At 30.9% G+C, this 25,360-nt stretch overlaps 1 protein-coding gene across 7 annotated transcripts in view; it reads left to right on the top strand.

Annotated features, from left to right (window-relative positions):
* Nucleotides 1-25,360, top strand: part of LOC131853636 (furin-like protease 1) — a 193,378-nt gene that overhangs the window by 971 nt on the left and 167,047 nt on the right. For 3 of the 7 annotated variants that reach the window (XM_059204649.1, XM_059204608.1, XM_059204616.1), the window contains exon 2: nt 4,288-4,604. In XM_059204649.1, coding sequence (XP_059060632.1) covers nt 4,449-4,604 — 156 coding nt within the window. In that variant the 5' untranslated portion in view covers nt 4,288-4,448. Of the gene's footprint in view, nt 1-4,276; nt 4,605-25,360 lie in introns of those variants that run through there. The other 4 variants (XM_059204632.1, XM_059204640.1, XM_059204625.1 and 1 more) reach the window with 4 other exon arrangements.

The following is a 25,360-nucleotide window of genomic DNA, read 5'->3' as shown; positions in this document are numbered from 1 at the left end:
TATAAATAGTGACATGTGTACCATTTACCTATACAGTTTAATAATATAACTAGTGATAGCCCAGTGGTCAAAATTCGACCACAATTAATTTAACATTCATTAAGACTATAGACAAATAATATTAAAGATAAACAATATTAATCTATTCTCAATTTGACCACAGACTTTAACAATAAACAAAAGAGTATTTATTTATGTGTGTGCAAAAATGGGTACTAATTTTTGCTTCACATACTAATATATAGATTATTCGGTCTAAAATGGTATAATACTAGTAGAAGTCGTAGGTTTGATTCCTTGGTCGGGCAGATTATAGGATCATCCAATTTTTAAACCACTAAAACATTGGATAGAAAGTGGCGAGTATATCGCGTATCATAAAGATACCGAATAAAATGGTATCATCCTCCATTTTAAAATTCGGTTAAAAGATGCTAAAATTTGTAATATAAATATATATTTATATATAATATACATATAATATCAATATTCTCGTAAATATCCTTCAGGAGGTGTATCAGAAATTTATGCAAATACCATTAAAATTATTAAATTACGAGAATTACTAGTACTACCATATGTGTATAGATAGATAGAGATTATTTGGTTAAAAGAACACGCCTAGAGGGTGCAGTTAAATAAATAAAAAAAGTTACAAAATAAATTAACAATCAAATTGAAAAATGAATACATACACAAAATAATAATAATAATTTACGGTATAAACAGAATTGATTTAGGTTTAAACAACCCAATTCAATTACGAAATTATTGTTAAATCAGGTTAATGTTTTAATGAGCGCGCTGTGCAGAAAAACTAATTGGCATCCGTACAAAACGCAGGGAAATTTAAATCGAGATATTTAGAATTTATATGGCGCGATGTCGCCTTAAATATTTTCCATCGGAAAAACCAATGAGGCAACACGTGCGAAAATCAGTAACCAAATCAATCTTCTACCTATTTAAATATTATTGGTTTTAAGGTAAATACTGTGAATACCATTAATACCTATAAATGTACATTAATACAATATATTTTTAATTATCTTAAGATTGTCACAATGTAGGTGCTATTGTTGTTGATAATGAATATATAAATATGTTTTATTTATTTAATTTGCCACTTGTATAAATGAGGAGATTGGTTTGGTTAACTATTAATGGAATCGATCGGTTGTCCCTTGACAGATCAAAGGAATTAATGGTATCTAATACATATATGATATACCTGACTTCATGCTTTAGAATTATAACATAGGTAGATCTTACATCTAATGTAATATTATGAACAGGAAAGAATTTATCAATAGTGTTACTAGAGTACCGTGTAATATACATCCAAAAAATACAATCAAAGACAGCATTTTCTTTTTGAAATTGGTTAAAAAGATCTTATGACTTCCAAAGGAATAATTCTTGGCGCACTGTTTGTTGTTAAAATAGTAGACTTATTTCCGTATTGTATAAACGTAAACACAAATTTGTACCGATCTCTGGCGAATTTAATGAGGAATAAAAGTCACTCGTCCAGACGAGTGACATAATAATTCTTGTGGATAAATCGCAAATGAATATAAAAATGATTGTCAACGGTTTATAAACATTTTAACAAAATCAACTGCTAAATCAAGACTCTTAAATAGTCCTCTATTTTACAAATTTTAATTACTATTTCTGCAGTCAATAATTTTGAAGAAATAAATCTACTTATTACTTAGGTATTTGATTGATGACGAGGATATCTTAAACAATACAAGTTTTTACTTTGTAAGTACCTAATAATTACACAATAAAAATACTACTTATCATACATATCAATATCAGAAAAGCAGGATCCAATTGCCTATATTTTATCAAGTAATGTATGATTTATTCATACAGAACAGGGTATCATTAAGAGAACTCGGAATAAGTTCCATAATTATCTTGTTTATCAAGAATAAGGTCAAACATCGGGTAACAGAAAGCGATACTTTTAGACGAGAGTATGCAGTGAGGAAGTATGTGGACGGAATAGCACTGTGATTAATAGCTATCTGGTGATATGCCAATATAGTTATACTATAACGGACTTCCCTCTGGCTCTATCGAACATTGCCCTTCGTTTGTATACTTGACCCAATTATGATGGAGTTGGCAACATTCTCACAGTCAAAGTTTTAATCTGTCGGAAAACAAAGCCGACGAGTGTATTACAAAGGCCTAACGACAAACAACCTCATTGGTGAAAACTTCATGATCAATTTTTATCGCTTGATAAAAGCGCTTAATGAGAATATCGAGTTCAGGCCACGATAAACTCGACTTCAATAGTTACCGATTTATCTATATAACAATTCGTAGACACAAACACATGCACAACTTAACAATATACCTGAAACATCAAATACCTGCCTACTATATTTAAGGATTACTTTCAATTACCCTGCTGGGTTTACATGATCAAATCCTGACTTAGTGACAATGGTACGACCACGGAAGCCTTGAGTATATCTTTCAAAACAAAACAAAATATTTTTCATGATAGGTATAGATGCATGCATAGATATCGAACATAGAACTTCTTTTGAAGTCACGTAAAAATAAAGATAAAGCTCGATAGACACATTTACTCATAAAAGCAACGTCACAGCAGATTGACATAAATGTGTTTACACAATGCGGTTAGTTTTAACGGATATATTGTTGTTTCATTAAACGCGAGCCATCCAACATGACAATAGTTACAAATTAATGTTGTCTTGTATAAATAATTTCAATAATATAGCTACCAACAGTTGAAAAAATAGTTTCAGTAAATAAGGTTGTAATAAAAAATATTAAGTAATAGTATATAATAAATATTATTAGTATATTACGATTTCATAAATTCTCTCTAGGGTAGGGTAAAGAGTATCTTGAAATTAAATTAAGGGTCCCTTAATTTGATCGAGAAAACTGAAAAATTAATAATTCAATAATATTCTGTGATATGGTTTAGTAGATTTTTCACGAAGAACAGATAAAAAGAGACAGTAGGGCTCTTTATAATGAACTTTTCTTTGTAATAGACAGTGCATTATAAAAAGCGATCTTGCGATGTCTAGCGATAAGATCGCTAATAAGGAAGTAAATCTTAAATTTGCAAACTATTGGAACTGATAACGAAAAGATTAATTTAGTACATAGAATGGTTTCGTTATATAAGTGATTTTGATAAGCAATTATCAATTAAAATCATATAACGAGCTACAAAAGTACTTTTTATATGTTAATACAGGCGACTGTATACGTAGCGTACCTCATATAGATGTAGCCAATTTCGAAACTAAGAATTTAATTACAAACTTTATAATATGCTGAGACTGACTTTGTATTTACGAATTTTATATGGAAATATAAGATTGATTTTTAATATTTCGACGGGATTTGACAGGTTTAAACCTCGCATTTTTAGCAGTCCTGACCGGATTGTTTCCCGGTTATACCATGCATATATTAGTTTCAGCAGGTAGGTACTGTAATATTAGGTACCGTTTTTTCTAATGCTTTTAAACCAAAATGTTCCAATCAAAATGGATTAATATTTTAGGTAAATACTTAGAAAATTTTATCAATTTGTGATAATTATGGGTTTATAGTTTTGGTTTTAGTGTACTGACCTTTAAAGCCTGAAACTTACTATGAGTCATCGAAGGATGACAACGAAATATCATAATCAATTAATAGCTTATGAATAGAAAAAAAGAAACTATAAAGATAATCATCTCATTTGTATAATATAATGACTAACTTGGTATTGCGGGTTTCAATCAGGTGACTATTTTTGCATTAGTGAACTGTACATCTAATTTCTTATTTGCATCTCTCAAATGGTTCATAGATGATCATAATTTCATCAATTGAGAATTATTATTAACAGAGTTGCTTAATGAAGCCACAGATCGCGGTAATATTTTGTCGTTGGGTGTGTCCATAATGTTTGTTTACAATTTGTATAAAAATCTCAATATTTCTTTTTATTTTACAAAGGTGTATACGCCGATATTGACTTATTTGATCGTAAAATAAAGTTAAAAATAAAAATGTCACGGTCTAAAGTGTTTAGGAAAAATATGTCATTTGAGAGTAGAGTCAATGAATGCGTTAAGATTGTTCTATAACCTTAGATAAAAATTATAACAAAAAGTGAAGGATTAAGATTTATGTGGCACTTTGTATAAAAAAATGAAATTTGAAACTTAAGAAATTTTAACTAATATAGGTATTATTTATGGTGATTATAATACATTTTTGTATTTACAGTTATTTAAATAGATTTAGTTATAATATAAATAGAGCAATGAACACTATTGTATGACGAAAAGCTTCAAAGAAATTATTATAGAATTTAATTTCTAAACTTTAGTTGTGTGAAATGCTGACAAGTACTAGCCCTTGAGTGTGTGTGTGTGTGTGTGTGTGCGATGGCGCGAGGTGCTGTGGTGTCTTCGGCCATACTCTTGTTGGTAGTGGAGACTGCGTATGCACATTACACGCCGACATGGGCTGTCCACGTGCCAGCGGGAAAGCAGGCGGCAGATGCTGTAGCCAGCGATCATGGTTTTATCAATCTTGGCGAGGTGAGTCCTTATTGAGTCCTTTTTTAATGTCACATTTGGAAGATAGACCAACAAGAAAATATACACGAAACACTACTTGTAACTTAAAATATTAATTGTAAATCCATATTCAAGTAACTGAACATTTCATTCTTAAAACAGTTTAAAAACTATAAAGACTTGCGTGTATCAGATTTATGTAATGTAGTAAAAAATATATTATTTTTATTATATTACACACTTTTCATATTATTTTTAACTGTTGGGAAATTGTTTTCGATAAGATTAATTTAATAATGGTTTTTCTTATTTTTTAATTACAACTAGACGTCAATAGCCAAACAATGATTTCATCATTCTTGGCGAGATGAGTACCCAGTATCGTTTCCCATTGTAACATTCAGGCAATATTGAGACAGACCAACAAAAAATTATAGACGGAACACTACGTACAATAAAAACTACAAACACATGCTCAAAGTAAATAAGCTTAAACATTTCTGTCGTTCTCACACGCGGTGCGCCTAAACTACCAACACATATTACCTACCTAATATATAATTTTGTTAATATCTAATATTTTTTAGATAAATATATAGATATTATTTAATGTGTATTATATATTTGTAACATACATTAAAGAAAAAACATAAACAATATATTAAAGAAAACATATAATACGGTTATATTATTATTGTTTTTGATAATCCTTATTATGAAAAGATTAAATGATCGCTAATTACTAAGTAATACAAAATATAGTTTTTTATTCAGTATGATAACTGAACTCAGTATGATAACTGAATAAAAAACTATATTTTGTATAACTTATTAAATCAAGACGTCACACTAGTACTCTTTTATTTCATCGTCTAATAACTTCATTAGTTACTCTTCTACCTTGATAAATAATTACTAGTAAGAATTATGTTTGTTTACCTCTTAACCAAAGCGTATATAAATTAATATAAAAAAGTCAATACACTTAATTCACATACTTGTTTTTGTTGGATGTGTAGGTAGGTAGTAGTATTCCATCTTCTATTTTAATTTCATAATGACTAGTATATAGTAGGTATATATATATTTACACATATCGCACACCTAGTGTAGACTCAAGAATTACAAACTTTCTAAAATCTACTCTAACATTTTTAACACTTTAAAATATAAGGTAATAAAGACAATTATTTCATGTACATAAATACCATGATATGAATAACACGGAATTTTTTTGAGTATGTCGTCCGTTTTCCTGTAATAAAATCATGACTATTAATACCGTTTACCAACATAATTCTATAATATGAGCTTGATTACTGTGAGTTTGTTACTATATATTATAATATGTAATCAGGTACTAATTATATCGTTACGTACTGAAGTTCCCTATTAACTCTTGGACTAATCATTGAAGGATAACTAATCAATTCTATTCAAGTGTAATAATTGACTAAACGTTACATTGACCGCTTTAGAATTTCCTTTAACGGAAGCAATTTACTTGAAACGATGCTACAACTATGTACCATTACTATTGTTTTCTAATAGTTTTACCTTCATATTGCCATGGTTACAAGTAGGTTATAAATTAAATGGGAATTAGAATTAGATGTTGATTGTAAGAGAGCGAAATTTAGGTTGCCAACACCATTAGGGACTATTGTTTACTTTCAGTAAAACTCATTCTAGATTGGCTACTATTTTTTGTGTATGTAGTTCCAAACCAACTTGTTCGCAGATCTGATAAGTATGTGAGCTTTTTAGTTCGTATGATACAATACTAAGTATAATATATTATATACAATAATAATATATAACTGACGATAAATTTGACTGATCAATTAGGTGTCTGTAATAGACCTACATAAATATTTTGATTATTTTAAATTAAATAATAATTTGAGAACAATGAGTGTATAGGTGTTGTAAAACAAATAAACTGTATCTACCGAGTGATTGTAATTAATGCTTCAGCTACTAAAATTAATAAGAATACAATATTTTGTGACATGATTAATAGTACGAGAGATTGGTCAAACTTCTTATTGCCTTCCTTTAACTCAAGTCGGGAGTGAAAGAACTAAAAGAACGAAATATATGTAATCTACAATAGTGTAAGAGCAGCGAACTGAATTGAGGGCTCCGACTTGCGAAATATTAATCACTAGACTATTGGCTTTGGATTCATACCAAGTCACTTTGTTTACTTATTATCGTTATAATGGGTTTATGTTAGATCTAGGCAGTGAATAGCGTGTGGGAAATAGACAGGTTTCAAATGGAACTAAACCAATATTGTTAGTAATGTATTAATATTAATTTAACCTAGTGCAAGAGACATAGTAATATCAATTCAATAGTGAGTTTTATAATTTACGAACTGTAATTTATTGTGCTTTGTGTAATTTATATTTTGTAACAGGCATACTGTTAAAAATATATATATATTTTCTTCAGTAATCTGATACTGTTAGTTTCCGTGGACTCCGATCAATGATATCATCATCATCATCTGATATCATCCATAATATTATCCATACAATGATTATAAATTTGAAAATCTGCCTGTTTGTTACCTACGAGAATAGAGCTGAACGAATCTTAATCAAATTTGACCTATAATTATCTATTTTATCAGAAAAAAAAACAAACGACGTCGCGGTCTCGCGACCAAACGCTTATCAGGTAGCTTATTTGCCGTTTCCATTGCATAAAAAGTGCATAATCCCAACATTTATATTCAAAAGTTCAGCAGCTTTATCATTGCGTTTACTCAGACAACATTATACCCGGGTGCAGCAAAATACATGTTATAAAATTAGCGGGTTATTTCAAGTGAGATGCAAAATTGTGTGGCGTAATAACAGATTTGAGGAAATGTTCCATTTAGTGTACCCACTTATAGTTGTATTGCTTTCAACATCTTAATAAATCGCTTGGTTATTTGTTATTATTTGATTGGCTGAATAATGTTGGTCTATTCGTAAGTTGTTGTTACCTCTTTCTTTCACGACAGTTATCCTAGATGGTACAGTCTGAAGCATTGTTAAAGTTTGTTGTCGTGGCGAATGTGACATTAGACATGCTAACATTTCGCTGGGTTCATCCGAATCCAACGTGGTATCTAGCCGAGTGCCATCTACATCATCTTCATCTCATATTCGGATTATATTTATTGTTATAGGTGTATCAATCATCGGAGAGGCAGTATGATATATAAATTGACATTCGTTATTCGAACTCACGAACCTTGGTGTATTATAGCTACATAAATAATATACTTAGTTTATTAAAGAATAAAGTATCACAGCTATGATAGTTTAACTAGAGTTTTCACTGTGAAAATTATATTACGCCGCGGGTGTTTATTTATTGTTTTCACTGGATGACAGGCCGCGGTCCTGAAAACTGGAAATATTCCAAGCCTGAAAATTTTGACATTGCATTTTACCGCACTGTGTACGTATTTTTGCCGTATATTACAATTATTATATTATTGAAGAAAATGAAATATTTTATTAATGCACTCATAAAATATTTTCCATTGCATTTACATTAGTTTGTTAGACTGTAATCGATGTGATGAGAAGTAGTCACAAACAATATCGTGACGTATAATCTCATGCATGTTATATTTCGTAAATTCACTGACATGCAATGTTGGCTGCTGGCGGCAGAATTATTGGAGTAATGGGAACCCGGTGGACTTTGTATAGTATCTCCTACTTCCCTTTTATTATACCCATTCGCCTACATTTTCGACACAAATATTACAGTATTTTTACTGTGGTCACAAAGACCCAAATATTCGAATATCGAATTATAAATAAACGGAAACCAAACCGCCAATAATAATGAATTACAAAATTATGAGCAAGTTTCTTTGCTATCTGTGGGTTAAAATAAATAGCTTCTATTCCCTTAAATCTTCCTAAATAGTCCAACATTATAGAAAACTTCGTCCTGAGAAGGGAGACGAAAATAAGCGAGAAATTTAAGTGGGTTTTATTTAAAGTGGCAAGCATTTAATTTGCTTTGAGATTTCTATTTCTGGATCTGTCACCGACGCATTAGAGCAGCGGTTCCCTTGCATATTATAATATGATTTTACTTTTCAAAATACTAATGCATTAGTCATAGGTAAATAAGGTTTAAATAAATACATGATTAAATTATCATGATCTCAACTAAGTTGTAGCATGTATGCCTGCGTATAGGTGTGATTTAATGGTCTGAAAGAAAAATCTGTATCAAAGTTATATAAATCATATCGTATAAATAAGTTAATAATTACATTACTTTGTATAATTATGTTTCTTGGCCTATCTCCAGTTGGTTAAAACTCTTTACACGTTTGCATATCCAACTTTTTTCCCAATATTCTCATTTCAAAAGAACTTCGATCTTGATTTCTTAGTTAATTAAAACAGTAATAATATTAATTCTAACTGTAATTACTTGTATAGACCTATATAATGTACGACTATTATTTATTTGTACATTTAACGTAATGCCCAAGAGAGAAGATAGGATGCTTTGAAGCTTTAGTCTGATGAGCACAAAAGGTGTCTGTCACTCGACCCATTGGTTGCTATTCGATAACAAAATGTTTGTTTCGTTGTTCTCTGACTATCTACTGACGTCACGTGTACACGAGATAAATGTAGCTTAATAGTCTCACTAGTCATGCGAAACTGCATCTTATGGTGCAAAGATACAGCTGAAATTTGGGAATGTAAATATGTGTGATGGTGGTCCCATTCTCTGTGCTTGGGCGATCATGCGCGCTTCTTTATTGTTTAGTGTTGGAATTTTCTCTTTTTTTAGTGTAGCTCTAATTATACTATATTTAAGATACAACGTATCAGAATATACTTACACTTATACCGACTTTTGTTACGTGCTAGCATACTGCTAACGACATTTCAGGAGTTAACTAAAACGAAATTACATATTACGACAAAACATAATTAAATGCGATTATTACCTTTAATCGGACTGTAAACAAGTATATTTCATTTTACATGCGTCTTGCTTACGCTTAGTTGCAGTTGCTATTCTATTGCTTTTGCTGTTGTTCTTTATTTGATTAGAGTATGTCGAAGAAAACAGGCTATCTGCTACTAGGCTAGATGGTGGACCTCGTCGCGCTCTGTTCTGTAAACCATCGTGGTTGATTCCTGGTGAATATCCGCCATCCTCATTTCTACATCTTCCACTAGTACTTTGCTAGAGTAAACAATGGTAGCAGATTCACTAGGTTTTAACCGTCAATTTACACAGGAGACTGCAAAGTTTTCATCTTTTCAGCTGCAGCTTTCCGAATGAGCGGTATATTAAAAAAATGTAATGACTATTCAAAAGTGCTTCAATGTAAGTTTATTTGAATAAATGATTTCTATTCTATTCTATTCTATTCTTTATAGAGTTCACTACGAGCATAGTTTTTGAACAAGAGAGTTAGTGGTTAATATAAGAAACACGTGGTAATGGGTACCATGTGTTTCATTGAAAGTATTGTATTAGTTGACAATTTGATAGATACTATTGATGATTTAGCCTTTAAAAAAGGATAGGAATTGTTTATTCTTAACATTGTCAATATATTAGTTAGTAGCGATTAAAACGATTGAATAAAGCGTAATAAAAGTAGGATGGAGTTAATAATTGATTAACACAATTAGCTACCACCCGCCTACTTACCTTTAGAAGAATTTTTTATTGACTTGGATGACGTCAAAGTCCAGATAATTTGTAATAATAACTGAAAATTTATTTTTAGAAACATCGCTAATTAACTACCTACATATTTAGGTCTATAAGTGCATAAACTTAATACTGTATTTGTATAAAGAAAAAGATACTTCTATTTATTCATATGTAGAACAATAATTGTTAGAATCGTAAAATCATTAGAATGTTATAAGTCACTAATTATTGTTGTGGAAATTCTGGAATGTGAAGTATAAATATGTAACCTTCAAATTCATTTGACGTCGTTGATCGATCAATAACTTTTTTATAGTCTTGAAATACCAATAGTACTTACTAAATAATATTTAAAACTGGTTAAACAAATTGGTTCGCGATTGCCAACGACAGCCTTTAAGAACTAGATTTCCTAAGTATTCTATTGAAAACGGACGCCCATGGAGTGTTTCCATCCATCAGCGGTTTTTTTATGAATGATAATGGAATAGTGACCCGCCTGCGCTAACAGTTTAAGCTGGAGGGTACTAGTGAAGGATGATAATGTGAGCATGAGGTATAGTTATCTAAATTAGATAGCCAATCGTGACAAATTCACCAGGAATTTATAACGATGGTTTCCAAACGGAACCACATGAAGGCCAACCTGAACATACATTGCTAGCTTTGGGGTCACCAATTACGTGCCCTTGTCGCCATGTGTTTGTGATGTACGTGGTTCCTATCATTAGTGTCACTTGGTAATTAGCATCATAAATTTTGGAATATATTGTACATATATTTTTGGTGTCCTACAAATTGAATGCGTAATGCTCAGAATAAGGTAAACTTAATAGATATTTTTAGACTTACGTATAGATTGTCTTTTGCGATAGTGACAATAATCGACGACCTCATAATATTGTTGAAGATATTTATGTAGATGTTAGTAGGTGATTGTTCCCAGTAGTAATATAAATAAGTACAATAAAATTAATAAAATACGAGCATAAAATAGGTACTGGATGATACCTAGGTCGAAGGCCATGTGTATATTAATTACGCTTATCACGATTTATTCAGTTAAACGCAATAATTCAAGACTTGTTGTGGCTTGTTCTTGTCTTATCAATACACTATAATATATGTAACATAGATTCGCATGTCTACTTAATATTTCCCGTCTCAAAAAACCTATGACGATTTCCAAAAAGTTTCCGTTGTATATTAATGAGTTGTTTTTCATGCGTCAATCACATAATCTCCAATTTCCGTGGAAATACCGGAAATTACCCTATTAATCGATGCCGACTTCACATTGTTCAAAATTAAAAATATCTAGCTCTAACCGTGAAGGATGTGGGTTGATAGATCAGCCGGTCAGTTCCTTTATAAACTTAGATAAATACGTCAATGGGTCAATGTCTTTTAGATTGTTTCCGTAACACTTTGTAACTATACAATTTATTTTTACGTAAAGGCCAAATAGGCGTATTTCATAAGAGGGTTTATTCTGCTTCACTGATCATGGTAAACGTAATAACTGTGGCGACATCACGTTACATCCCTGTTGTTATTTACCTGAATGTGTATGTAAATCTGATTGCACATTATTAGAAATTGTGTACCAGTAAATAAAATTTTTACACTCGCAATGATTCACACCCTCAATTTCTTTAAGTATTTATTATATCATAGGCTCTTTGTTACGGCTATTTGATACTGGTTACAGGCCGCCTGTTAATGAAAGAAATCTTATATTTGTATTAAGGTATCTTTTTTAACCTCCGACGTAAAAAAGAGCCATGTTATAAGTTTAACGTGTCTGTGCTTCTGTGTGAATGTCAGTGATATCATAGCTCCTGAAAGTTGACGCGTAAATTGTTTGAAAGTTGCCGTGGTCGAGCTGGTCTTTAACTATATATTTTTTTTATTCGGATGTTACTTTTTTTATTTTATAATTATTTATACAATCTGAGATGTGTTTGAAGACATTGATAATTGAAATAATGTATAATCTACGGCTAAGTTATAATAAGTAAAAACTAAAAAATAAAGTCCATGTGTTTGCACAATACGATACTCATGATTGTAATTACACTATTAAACATTTTTTTATGTCAAATCAATCTTATAGAGGTAATAATAAAATATAGAGACATATTTTAATATTAGCTCGATAAGATTGATTTGTTTTTTATAATAACCTATTTCCTTATCAATAAATATATACTAACTCTTCAACCAATGATAAGGCCAAATATGAACTCTATTATTATAATTATACTAGCTAAACCACGCAACTTCATATGCGTCAATAAGATACCCCTTTTTGTAATATTTGTTTTTAACGGTACGTACCTATTTGCCATAATGTGATGCTGTATAGCTTACCTCTATACATTGGCTATATACTACCTACAATATAATTTCAATTCAATTAAGTAATTATACTTACGCGTTCACTACGTACTTAATTTACGCGTTCAACCAATCAAACTCTTGAGCTTTATTTTATTTATTTATGTTGTATAATATTGTATATATATAAGTTTAAGTAATCTTAAGTAGACAAATCAAAATATCACAAAGCGCTATCTATGCTCAACATAAGCAGAGTTTGTAGTGACAGTACAAAGCACAGACGATACTGTTAGTTATCTATTTATTAGCACAGTCAGGTTAGTGTTTGTGTAGCATGTGTAATGTATTTATATATATGTATAAAAAAAATTGGGTTTCTGCACTTCTCTTTATAAATAAACTTTAACAACACCAAATTTCATACTCCTCTGTCTGTGTAATTAACTTATAAAAGGCATATGTATATATACAGTTTTTGCTACGCGTTTATCTTTATTTTTATGTATGTTGTAGGTTTGTAGGTATATATTGACCTAATCACTAACACAGTTCTTTACATTGATTAATCTGAATGACATTTGCAAAATAACACCTAGTCCACAAAATAGAATAGCTTTTGTACTTCAGTATATGTAAAGCTATACAGAGTCAATAGAATAGTGTATACATGTACATCTTTGTGAAACCGCTCTAAATTGTACACACCATTGACACTGTTTTTGTGAAACATTTGTAAGTCAGGAGAATCCGCTCCCTGAACTACTATTTTGAGTGACACAGAAGTATTGTCGGAGCAACTGAGATTTGGTTACCTATTTATTTTTGTAACGTAATAATGAAGTTACATGCACATGTGTTCGTATAAAAACTAGTGGAAACTCTGTCTCAGTCGTCGCTTGGCATATTCTGGTGACAATAATAAACAAAATATAATGAGGATAAAGTCGTCAAGTCACAAAATATATAACTATTTAAAAAAACATGACGATTTTTATTAACATCACATGGGTTTCTATTTAATTTTTGAACGATAATTAAGTACATACATTATTTTATTTTTATTATAATTAGAGCGTCGCAGTCTTAAGGATGGTTGAGTTTAAGGTCGTATTAACAAATTATAATTAAAAATGAACAGCATTTTACCAGTTTATTCGGCACTGTTTATCAGACTGTCTGTTAATCTTCCCGATTGCTAATCTCGTGTACTGATATCTGAATATTTATAACTGAACTTTTGACTGACTGACATAATATAAACGTGGTGATAACTACAGTCAGTATTGGCTAGAGATAGAGTTTGAAATTATGTAAAAATTTTCCTTAGCTATCTTTGCTAATTACGAGATATACGGTACCCACAGCATTTACGTAGTTTTTTTTTATTAACGCAGAGATATTGGCTACTCGTCATCGCTATCTAATATCTGAAGCGACAGTGGCGGCGACTTTGTTTTATTATATATATGTATATATGTCTCTCACGGTGCTGCCCACGAGAATTAGGCTTAATAGTATTCTATATGTTAATATAGGATAATATAAAATATCTGTGTACTTATTTTCATTCGGTTACGTCTTATAGTTTTTTGCGAGTAATGTTAACTGTAATTTAATGTAATGTTTAAATGTAGTTTCAGTTGGTTTTGATTGTATTACATTCGTTAACATAGAAAACTATGACGATATAGATAAATGTGACAAAACGTGACAAGATGTAAGATATAGTCTAGCTCTAATGGCACGTGTTTAGCTAAGAATCTACACACCAGAAAAAGTATGTTAGACATGGAGTTATGTGAATTAGTTCATAAAATGAATTATATGTATTTTAGCAATTTTTATTTGTCCCTGTGCATTTTATCTTTATTTTGGCAATGGTGGGTGTATAGCGGTATGCGCGTAAACAGGACACCAGTTTAAACCCGTGACAAGCATGAAGTCAGTTTATCGTGCCGATTTCAACAGGAATTTTGGATTCCAGACCACGTGTAGAAAGGGTTGCCAAGACTAGTCAAGGCACTATTACAAATATTATTTCTTCATGACTGTAATCCCATAGGTGGTCTTAAATATGATCTGAATCCAATATGTAGAGTATCTAGAATATCCACCTGAAGATCGACCTCAGTATTGTACCCAAAATTACTGGACTATCAATTCTAGTCAATGGGCGCTAGTCCCCATTACTAACATGGTAATGGTTTGCTAACAATATCTCCATCACTGGAGAGTCAGACCATAAATATAAATTGACATACAAACTTTTTTACAGTGTCGGCCAGATTGAACGGACACTGTTATTGGATTTTATTCAACTTAAGAGCACTCATAGTATAGTCCATACCGTCTGTGTACAGTGCAGTCGTGCTGTGCTCGTGCGGACTGTTTACATTAATGTACCTACTTTACAGTTGACGTAGACGGGTTGTAAATTGTGGTCGCCTGCGCCTCACACATAGTAATGAGACTGCAGCGTACATGTTATTTTTATTTTTGGTCAAAATGTTGTCATGATATTACAACGATTACTGTTTTGTTTTACAATAGCCTATAAATAGATACGACAACTATTATTGAATTACTTTGCTTATGTGATTTTTGCTGTAAGTAATTAAAAGAAATCGTCAATTTCTACTTAAAGAATCGGAATCCGGCTATTATGTAGAATTCGTGCATAAAATTTATATTTGAATTCCAAAGGATTTCGCGTAGAAGGTACTTATAAAGAAACTTCCCCTCGGTCACGATAATTAATCTCTCTATGCTAAAAACTAATGTTATGTTGCAGTGTTTCGTCATATTTTATAAAATGAGGAGAATAGCTTGATAGAAAAGGCAAATAAGTTCATTCTTAAATAGGTTAGGTACTTATAAATTTCACATCTTTATTAATAAGTTGGTTTATTTAATGATGTTAATTATTTTCAGACTCATTTGGTTTTACTAATTTCTACAGTGTGTATCGCAATGACTCTTTAGGTACTTTTTTAGGTATATTTTGATAGATTTCAGCTATGTTTGTATTCGACAGGAAATGGCAATGACCTGTGCTAAGATTAGAGGTATAAGGACACCGAAACGTGTTATGGTATGCCGAAATTCCATTGAAGGCTGTCAAACACGTTCATTGGCATTTGGGATAAACCTATTTTGCTTCTAGTTAAATATTCTATGTTGTTTACATACACAATTTTGTTTGTAAACTTTTGTTGTTGACTAAACTTCTTCAGGAATTTGAGAGTTCCTACTGAATGTTCTTTGTAACTTTGTGCTTTTTTAACGTTACATAATTTTAAGGCCACCAAAAAATTTACTTAATCACACTATTAAGGAGAGCTAAAAGACTACAGTTGTTTAAATTTATATGGGACAAAACGAGAAGCACCAGCTTCTAAAAAAATATGCAAACCGTTTATCGGATAAAAAAGTTTTGATGTAACAAACATAGAAGAAAATACACTCGAATTCTGAATCAACTGCTTTTTTGAAGTCTGTTTAAAGTACAATATTAATACTAGTGCCATAATAATCCTCCTTTATGATAATATTCTTTACTTAAAAAGTCATATGCCTTGATAATAATGTCCATGGGTTGAGGAACAATTTTGATAATGAAGTACCTGTAAAAATTGAGACTTGTTCAGAATCGCGAATCTGCTCGCTTCTCCTACTACCCTGGACTGTTTAGGCGCCTTGCCAAAATGCGTTGGCGCCATTGCTGGTACAAAGCGTCATTCGCAGCAAGGAAGTGTGTCGCCTTTATAAACGAGTCATTCACATCAAGGGTTTTAAATAGCTCTAGTTTTTTTGGTAATTACAAATATGTATCGAAAGGTTGCAAAACTGCTAGCATACCTGCAAAATATCTGTTCTGTTTACATGTATGACAATATATATATATAATTGAATGTAATATAAGAAACAGTACTTAGTTAGAGTATTTTTCATTAGTTTTTACGTGGATGCGGTATAGGGGACTAGTATGATAAAATTAGCTTATAAATTACGGAGTTCTTAACCATAACACTGCGTTTTATATATTTAGTTCCTACTTAAATTTCATATTGACACTAAATATGCTTCTAATTTTCTGAAGCATATGTTATAATATTATGTTCATCTGTAACTGTATTAAAAAAAATCAATGAATCATTCGTAATGAAATTCTAGATTAGTAAGACAGTTAGCACCTACTTCTGACAAATCCACGTCTAGATGCAGTTGGAAGAGATTTGTGAAATTGGAAAAGCAATTGTGGACGATTCTCAAATTTCCAAACAATGAGCGTTCGAACGGAATGAGATTCCGTTTTCTTTCGAATCCATTCTGCAGTCGTATACGAAGAGGGTGGGGTTGTCTGCCTGTTCTAAGGGGCAATCGTTGGCTTAAACGCTCTGCCGGAGGCCAGAGGGGCGAAGGGAAGGGGCACTGTAGACATGAGACGGGCTTTTGTGTGTGCGCCTTTATCTCCGGCGAACCACAAACACGCTGTCCAGCGGAGCGCCCGCAAAACCGATTGCATTAACTACAGAAAAACTCATCGGCAGTATTGAATGGCGAATCTAATCCGTTCAACCTCTATAACCTGGAAAATAAGTCTTATCTTATCCAATTAAAATATAACGAACGCTAAACAACTTACATACGTTGAAGCTTTTATGTTTAATTTATACTTATACTGACTTCGTACCTATTTCTTACTTCGTTAGCTTTTTTGAGATAAAACATGTCCTACCTCATGATATATTCTACATTATCTTTACGTCAAAGTTCATCGAGTTTAATCATGTAAAGGTAACAAATAGACAGACACATTTTCATCTTCACATTCATAATATTTGTATGGATGAAATGACTAACGTACTGTCAAATCAAAACGACGAGATTTCAAATGACATATCAATAGCTTGTCATATGAAGCTGTTGAAATGCCAGTTGAAACATCATGTCATCGTCATGTGATGTGATGTCAATACCTACCTATTATTTCAAGCTGTATTCAATTTCAAAGTTAGACGCTGCTTACAACACTCATTTTGCTTTGCACTAACTGAATTAAACAATTGGTCGTAACATAGGTTCAACCTTGCTGACTCCTCACATTGTGCATTGAATAACAGGAGTCTCAATCAATATTTTCATTTAATTCTTGATTTTTCAAAAAAATATTTATCGAAGGTACGTCGGTGATGCACCCATAATATGAAATACATTATTATCATACATTACCGATAATGACTCTGCCAGGACGATATTTATGACATTCGCAATATCTATTGCGAGTGCGGTTATACGTGTACAGTGATGAACAAATCATTATATATGTATACTAACATGTATATATTTACACTATACACAAAAATACAATATACCTAAAATATATAGAAATAAAATAATAGGTTAAGTATTTGACATCAAAAAGAATACATAAAAAAGAATAAGGTCTACACAATAGAGACTTCTGTACATTTACAAATAATATGAAAATATAAAATAAAAACTGAGCTGGAGTACAAATTCAATTACACCTATAGGTTCTTGTAGCTGCTTGCAGTCGCAGTATTTATGGTAACTAGCAATTTAATCTGATTTACAGGGACATTTTTCTAATAATACTAGTAGGTATACTAATAATAATGCACTAGGTACTAATTTTGATGGATCGTATTTTGGTGTTCTAAAGCACTTTATAATAAGATAACTAGTATAATAAGAACATGTAAACAAGATAAAGCCTATCAGTCCATTATAGAATAGCGTTGATGTGGGTATACACCCAATCTGATAGGCTTGTGTCTTCTGTTTAGATTAATAACGTTAAATTTTACCCTAGACACTCGATATGGGTTCAATGTGGTGGAAATTTGAATTTATTGGTTGTATAGGCTATAAATCAAGTAAGAGTATTTCATTTCTGACAATGAATAAACAAAAATTTGCTTGCTTTTGCTATTTCTATGATTTTTATCTTTGTATTCATGAAGATGGTTCTGTGTTAGACCATGTTGATGATTTTGTGATGATGAGTGATTGGGATGGATGTAGCTAAGTCTTGACTTGATTACTTGCTCACTTTTGGCAAGCATTTTTGAAGGTACCGCGGCCTATGCCTTTTGTATTAGTAGTCATTAATATTTTTATTGGATTTTAAGGACACACAAATGCTAATTTGACATACATATAAAATCACTTATTATCGCAATTTCAAGAATGATAAGTATTGTAAAAAATTCTTATGGATATTTAATTTTAAAAAATAACTAACATTTAATATAACGTATTTTCTTTTTCAATACAATTAGTATTATATTCATTTCAGTATGATTGTTTAAAAAATAATGTAGGTACAGTGATGTGGTGAAATAATACCAGTTATAATTTGAATTAACTCGAATACCCTAAGTAGTTATAAACTCCAATAATCTTTTTTTGAGTAATTCTTAATCAAACTACTATGTCATCAACTGTTTCTAATCAGTTTTTATTATTTTTTCTATACAATATCATAAAAGTTATAAAAATCTCAATTAGTTTCACGACGACATTTTTACAGCCCATATTTCAAATATGGCGGTTCTTACTGGTATTTCACTGGCGTTCTCAGCTAGCATCCGGCCAATACAGACTTGACCAAAAAGAACAAGATATGAAATTTGATGAAAGATATACCTAGACAAAATTCTTCAGCGTATATGATTTCATTGGATGCTTATGGAATGATGCTTCCGTCTGCGTTAATCGCTGACAGAGCCCCCAGTATAGTGAAGTCAGTAAAATATTTTTTTTTGTTAGAAATACAATTATTTGTGCAAGAAAAATATTCTAGTTTACTTTACTAACAAAGCTACGGCATGGTTAGCGATAATTCATACTAAAATTATAATTGTGATGGAATCAAAAAAAGAATATATAAATATATATATATACCCTTTTCATCATTAAACGACTTAATAGATCCTAATTAAATAAAGATTTATAAAAGGATTGTATTAGGAAAACATATTCATATCTTATACTTTAAAAAGTAGACGGAGTCACGGGTAATTTATAAAGTAATATTTCTGCGATGACCCGAGACCTCGTTTTTTTTAAAAGCGTCGAGTACCGAACGTGTTACTGAATAAAAACTTTTTGAATATAAAATCGAGGACGAGACGGATAGCTCCTCACTTTTGTGGCTTGATTTCTGACGACTCTACTCATTTCAACTTTATTTATGCTAACAGAACCTATTTTGCTCAGAAATAAATTGTCGGCAGCGATCCCGAAAAATAAAATATAGAATTAATGAATATAATAACAAATATAGCATTGTATTTATTTCTTTATTTCATTCGTTCTTGTACACTAACCACCCAGATGGGTTTCGCACGGGTGTACAATATGTACATATGTATTGGACGTTATATTATTATTTGTAAGTACGTATTATACTCATATATATTAGACAGGTAATTCTGAGATGATAGTGAAAATAGTAAAATAACTTACTCGAAAAAATGTTAGCTGGGAACAGACATAAAAACAGTCGTTATTTTATACTAGTGACTAGTTCGGTGTTGGACAGTTTTCATTCTTTAAGTTACTTTATTAAAGTTCTAGTATGGATCCCTAATTTATTCTATAGTAGTTATAAATTTAGCTATGTAACATAGCACGGATAATTAAGCATTGTAATGGTAAAAGATTTTTCAAATCGTCCCGGTAGTTTATGAGTTTTTTCGTTGCAAACATACAAATATAAAATTATGTATTTCCTCTTTATAAAGTCAGTGCATGTATGACATTCGTTGTTAGCTTACCTTTTGGTATAAACAAAATGAGTTATGGTGACGGAAAACTGGCAATATTATTGTTTTACTTTAATAACTATAAAAGCCTACACAATTAATTATACATGTGTATATATGTATACATACAGATATAGCTTAAAATTAAACTTAACTAAGATGACGCTAAATTGTTAGAGTTCCATTTGTTGACGGCAACAGGTACAGTATAATTGAATAGTTTTCTTTTCAAAATTTGTGCACTCAGTAATCTGCATAGGTCTACATATTCATGTTTTATAATGATCTTTATTGATACTTGTTTTTGGAATAATTATATTTTTTTTAATTTATTACGAAGTCGTACCATTACTTCAACCATTTAAAGATTATCACTAGAAAAAATTGGAAAGACTAGGTCACAATATCGAATGCTACAATCTTTTGATTGATCAGATCCTATTTTTTTATATGATCGTATATCAAAGAAGCTCGCCAGATTTTGTATTCGGGACGGTCTGCTTTCAAATTTATCTTGGCTCCGTTGACCCGGGAAATTGTCGTCTTAACTTGAGGGAACCATTTATTTGCGTTTAGTCTCCGATACTAGGCTTGTCTTATATTATGCAAACGAGTTTTCATTCGGGCACGGGGCTTGGGACGAGAATGCGAACCTTCCGACGCAATCTCACCCCACAGTCGAATCAAAAGGGTTTGATAGAGTTTCGGGTGTATTTTTCCTTTCATACTATTTGCGGTATTACCCACCTATCGCAAAATATAGCATGTACGAGAAAATGATTGATCGGCTATTGAAGTAAGCAAAAAAGTGTTCAGTATGTTCTCACATAAAATCTGACGTTTCTAGTTTCTCCACCTGCAACAGATAAATAAATATTTTTAAATAAACTGTATTAAATAGAAAACAAATGATAAATATATATTATATTTATCTTTTCTATTTAATTCTCTTGACCGTGATTGACTTCGGTCAAAAATATGTAAAACAACTTGTGTCCTTTCCCATCCTTAATTCTAAATTTCATGACGATTGACTAAGCCGTTAAGGAATACAACCGTAACTAATAAATTAGCACACGCATTTATGATTAGTTAGTTATTTCATTTGTATTTTGGATGTTTATGAAATACTTTTGTTTACATACAAAGTCATCATTACACTTAAACATAACTATTTTATACTTGCTATTTTATTGTGACATATACTCATTGATATATACTTATATAAATTTTACAAAAATGTTATCATATTTATACGCATATATTATCGCATTGAAACCATATTATAACATTCTATATCTTAATTATGCTAATAACCAATTTCAGGTTTGCGCTTTGTGATATTACATTCTACTTAATGTATGGCTTCGTAAATTATTACTTAATATCTACCGTGTTCTCATCTCTTCAAATTGCTTTAATATTACAGAATATGTATGCATGCTTATCTAATTTAATCAATTATCACGGAATGGTGAGAAAATAAAGCAGTACGCTCAAGAATACAATATGTAGCTGTGTTTCTCTTGTGATCTTAGTAAACGCCTACCTATCTGACCATTGATACACAGGATTTTAGGTACTTTTTTCTAGGTAAAGCCGTTACCCCTAACTGAATTTATAGGTAACATTACATAATCAGATAACTACAAGTTTTTATTGATATGTGTGACTATCGGAAAGTGTACTATGACATGCCACTCTACCATAACATGACATTTAAATTTAGTCACTACTTTATTAGTATCTTTTAATATAAGTTGTGTTTAATATGTGTCTTCTTAAAATGAAATAACTAAAAAAAATGTGGTAAATCTGTGAGGACTATTGCGATACAGAAATGTACAACTAAAACTAAATATTATATTACGTGACTTACTACTATTTTATAGTAAGTGTCTTTCATTCAGTCCATTCATTCTTTCTTCGGTCATACTCTTCATGTGACATAGAAGTCTATCTACTATCTCCATAAATGGAGAATTATATGACACTAGCAACGGCTTGGTATAGTATTCTATTTCAGGTTTTACTTTTGTGGTGCGTACTTTTTTCCCTATATTTATATGGTTGTGTAAATAACACCTTAAAACAGAACCATTAATATGAAAAGCTCCGAATCTTGAGACATCGTCACTTCGTCATTGAAATGTCATAACCACCACATGAAATATTTAGCAAAAGGCAGTGGAGTGTGATGCATCCGTTTGGCCATATATAAATATATTGACACGACATATTCAGGGTACATTGGCCGATTTTGATAAGCCCCTTGAATACCCTTTCTGAATGGATCCTAAAATTCTAAGATACATTTCACATTTGAGGTTTTACGGAGATAATGGTTTGAATATAGGCCGTCACAGAAAGGGTATCACAATCCCAAACCGATTATTCATATTTACTATTTAGTATTCATGACATTAAATCATAATAATAAATATTTATTTGAAAGGGACACATGTGTACAATTTTACTGAAAGATATCATTCACAGAAAATCTTTAAACGGTAGAGTAAAAAAAATAAAATAATAAACTTATGCCCTTTCCTTACTGTATGTTAAATAAAATATTTCAAATATATTCTATCGATCTATAAAGGTTAATATGTGTAAATAACTAAAATGTCCTCCTGTCATAAATAGATAATATTAAAATTTGAATTTCGGCTACTGTACTCCAAATTGATTAAATGATTGATAAAATGTCGAGAATATTAACTTAGTGTTAATATAATATAAAAAATGGGTCAGTCGTAAAGGATATAAAATATAGCAAAGCAGAAGCCGTGTAGAATTGTAGAACACTCATAAAATTGAACCTTTTTTTACTAAGAAACAAAGTGAATATTAAAGGAATAAATATGGATTTTTCATACGTTATTTTGAATTTGAGACTTTGCTGCTTCGAGAGTTTTTCAGTTTCGTTTCTACTATTGGTCTCTCGTCTTACCTTTGCGTCTTTGTATATACAAATCATACAAACCAATCAAGTCTAATGGTCGTAATCTAAGGTATTCAAAAAGTTGAGTCAGTATATATAAATATCCATATATATCCATTCCTGATAATATATTTTAACATCGTAATAACGAGTCTTATAAAGTAATTTTGATGTTAAGTTTCTATAATACGAACTATTGAACTAGGCCGAGCGCTTTCAGCAATTTAATTGACTTTATAAGTACTTTCTCATTACTATTTTGTTGTTGAACTTTTACTTGATTTTATTTAATAGGCTGTCAAACACACAACACAAAGTTAATTAGGTCTTAGACTGTTAATCATTAGTAAACATTTATTATGATATCAGAAAGTTTCAATTTATTATGACGAGAACTTGTAATTTTTAGTCATTATGACTTTGACGTACTTTAATCTTTAACTAATTAAATTTTGTAATTGAGTTGTAATTACTTTGTAAGATTACTCTCGGTGAAGTGAATATTAGAAGTTATTTTCGGTTTTTAATTAAAATTATTATTAATGAAATATCGCAGTGGATCAAATGGATTGAAATTTATTGTTATCAGAGCAGGTTATATTTTAAATCGTACATATATTCTAAATATTATATTCTTGGAATGGAATTTATTTCTTTATGCATATATATTATAGCTATAAGAATAGTAAAATAATAAAAACACCTTTTTAATTTGCCCATGATATTCATCTTAGGATTATATTATTTTATATATAGTATAAGCTATTTGATTAAATTATTATAATGAATTATAAATACTAGTTTAAAAATTCAATTTGATGTACTTGCAATTGTACAAATAGAAATAATAAGTATGACTTTATTTTTATACTAATGTTGATTTTCTGCTTCCGTTGTAAATATAAAATCAACATGATATATCATTCCTATTTATATTAAATATTGTAACAGGCTCAAAGAAAGGCGTGATCCCAGTAAATATGTTGTTCGGGTTAGCTGGAGGTGCCTTCAAAAGACCCTTAATGGGATCGGAAGAGCTTTAATATTATTTAACTCAGCTGTCAGGAACAGAATTTCCTACCACTTTATTTTGTAGGAAGGAAAATTGATACGCCAACAACAAACCTAATTATACTTATTTACTCTAATTAGCTAGGTCTTTGTTAGTTAAAATAAACATTTTACTGACTAACAAAAATAAATGTTAGTTAATATACCTAACTGATAAATTACTTCCTTTTAATAGTACTTGTTTATTTTAAGTTATTTAATATTATTTTTGCATTAACTAGGTACTTTTCGATTTGGTGACCTCAAAATCCTATATTCTATGGACGGAAGTCGATACAGAGGACAGACATCGTCTGCATAAACTCTGACATCACTTCCCCTGTGTGGCAAAGGGACGACGTCATCGCAGATAGTGACAAAGGCTTTGTCGAACTTTGATTTGACATGTCCATAGTAGCTGTTCATTTGTAGATAGCAATTTTCAGTCTGGAGAACTACTGTCGACTGTAGCTGATAATTCTCGTACGTTATACAGTAAATGAACAAACAGTTTGTGTTTGTAATACACAAACCAATAACCTTAGAAGGGCAACATTCAAACAGAGACAGGACGCTGATAGTCTCGAGAGACAGTTGCTCCTGGCTATATTGGTAGTAACATTAGTCTTCTACTAAGTTAATTAATACGATTTCAAGAAATTCAAATTTGAATCAGTAATCATTTGGCAGACAAAAGAGTTTGACTTGTGTTAAGTAGTTAATGGAAGGCAACTTATGTGATTGAATATTAAAGAATCCGGACACTACAACCCCGGTCTCTTCAAGATATTCCTAGGTCTCGCCATCATTTTCCAAATTCTAGACTAATTTATTGTTAATTTTCATGATTAGAGAATTATTACCGTATCGGAGAGAAGTTATATTTCAAAAATCATCGTGAGTGAAATCCTGGCTATAATATAGGTATAGATAAT

This window comes from Achroia grisella, unplaced genomic scaffold (assembly GCF_030625045.1).
Source record: "Achroia grisella isolate CSIRO2021 unplaced genomic scaffold, CSIRO_AGI_Agris_v1 utg1186, whole genome shotgun sequence".
NCBI lineage: Eukaryota > Metazoa > Arthropoda > Insecta > Lepidoptera > Pyralidae > Achroia > Achroia grisella.
This window is presented reverse-complemented; position numbering and strand designations above follow the sequence as displayed.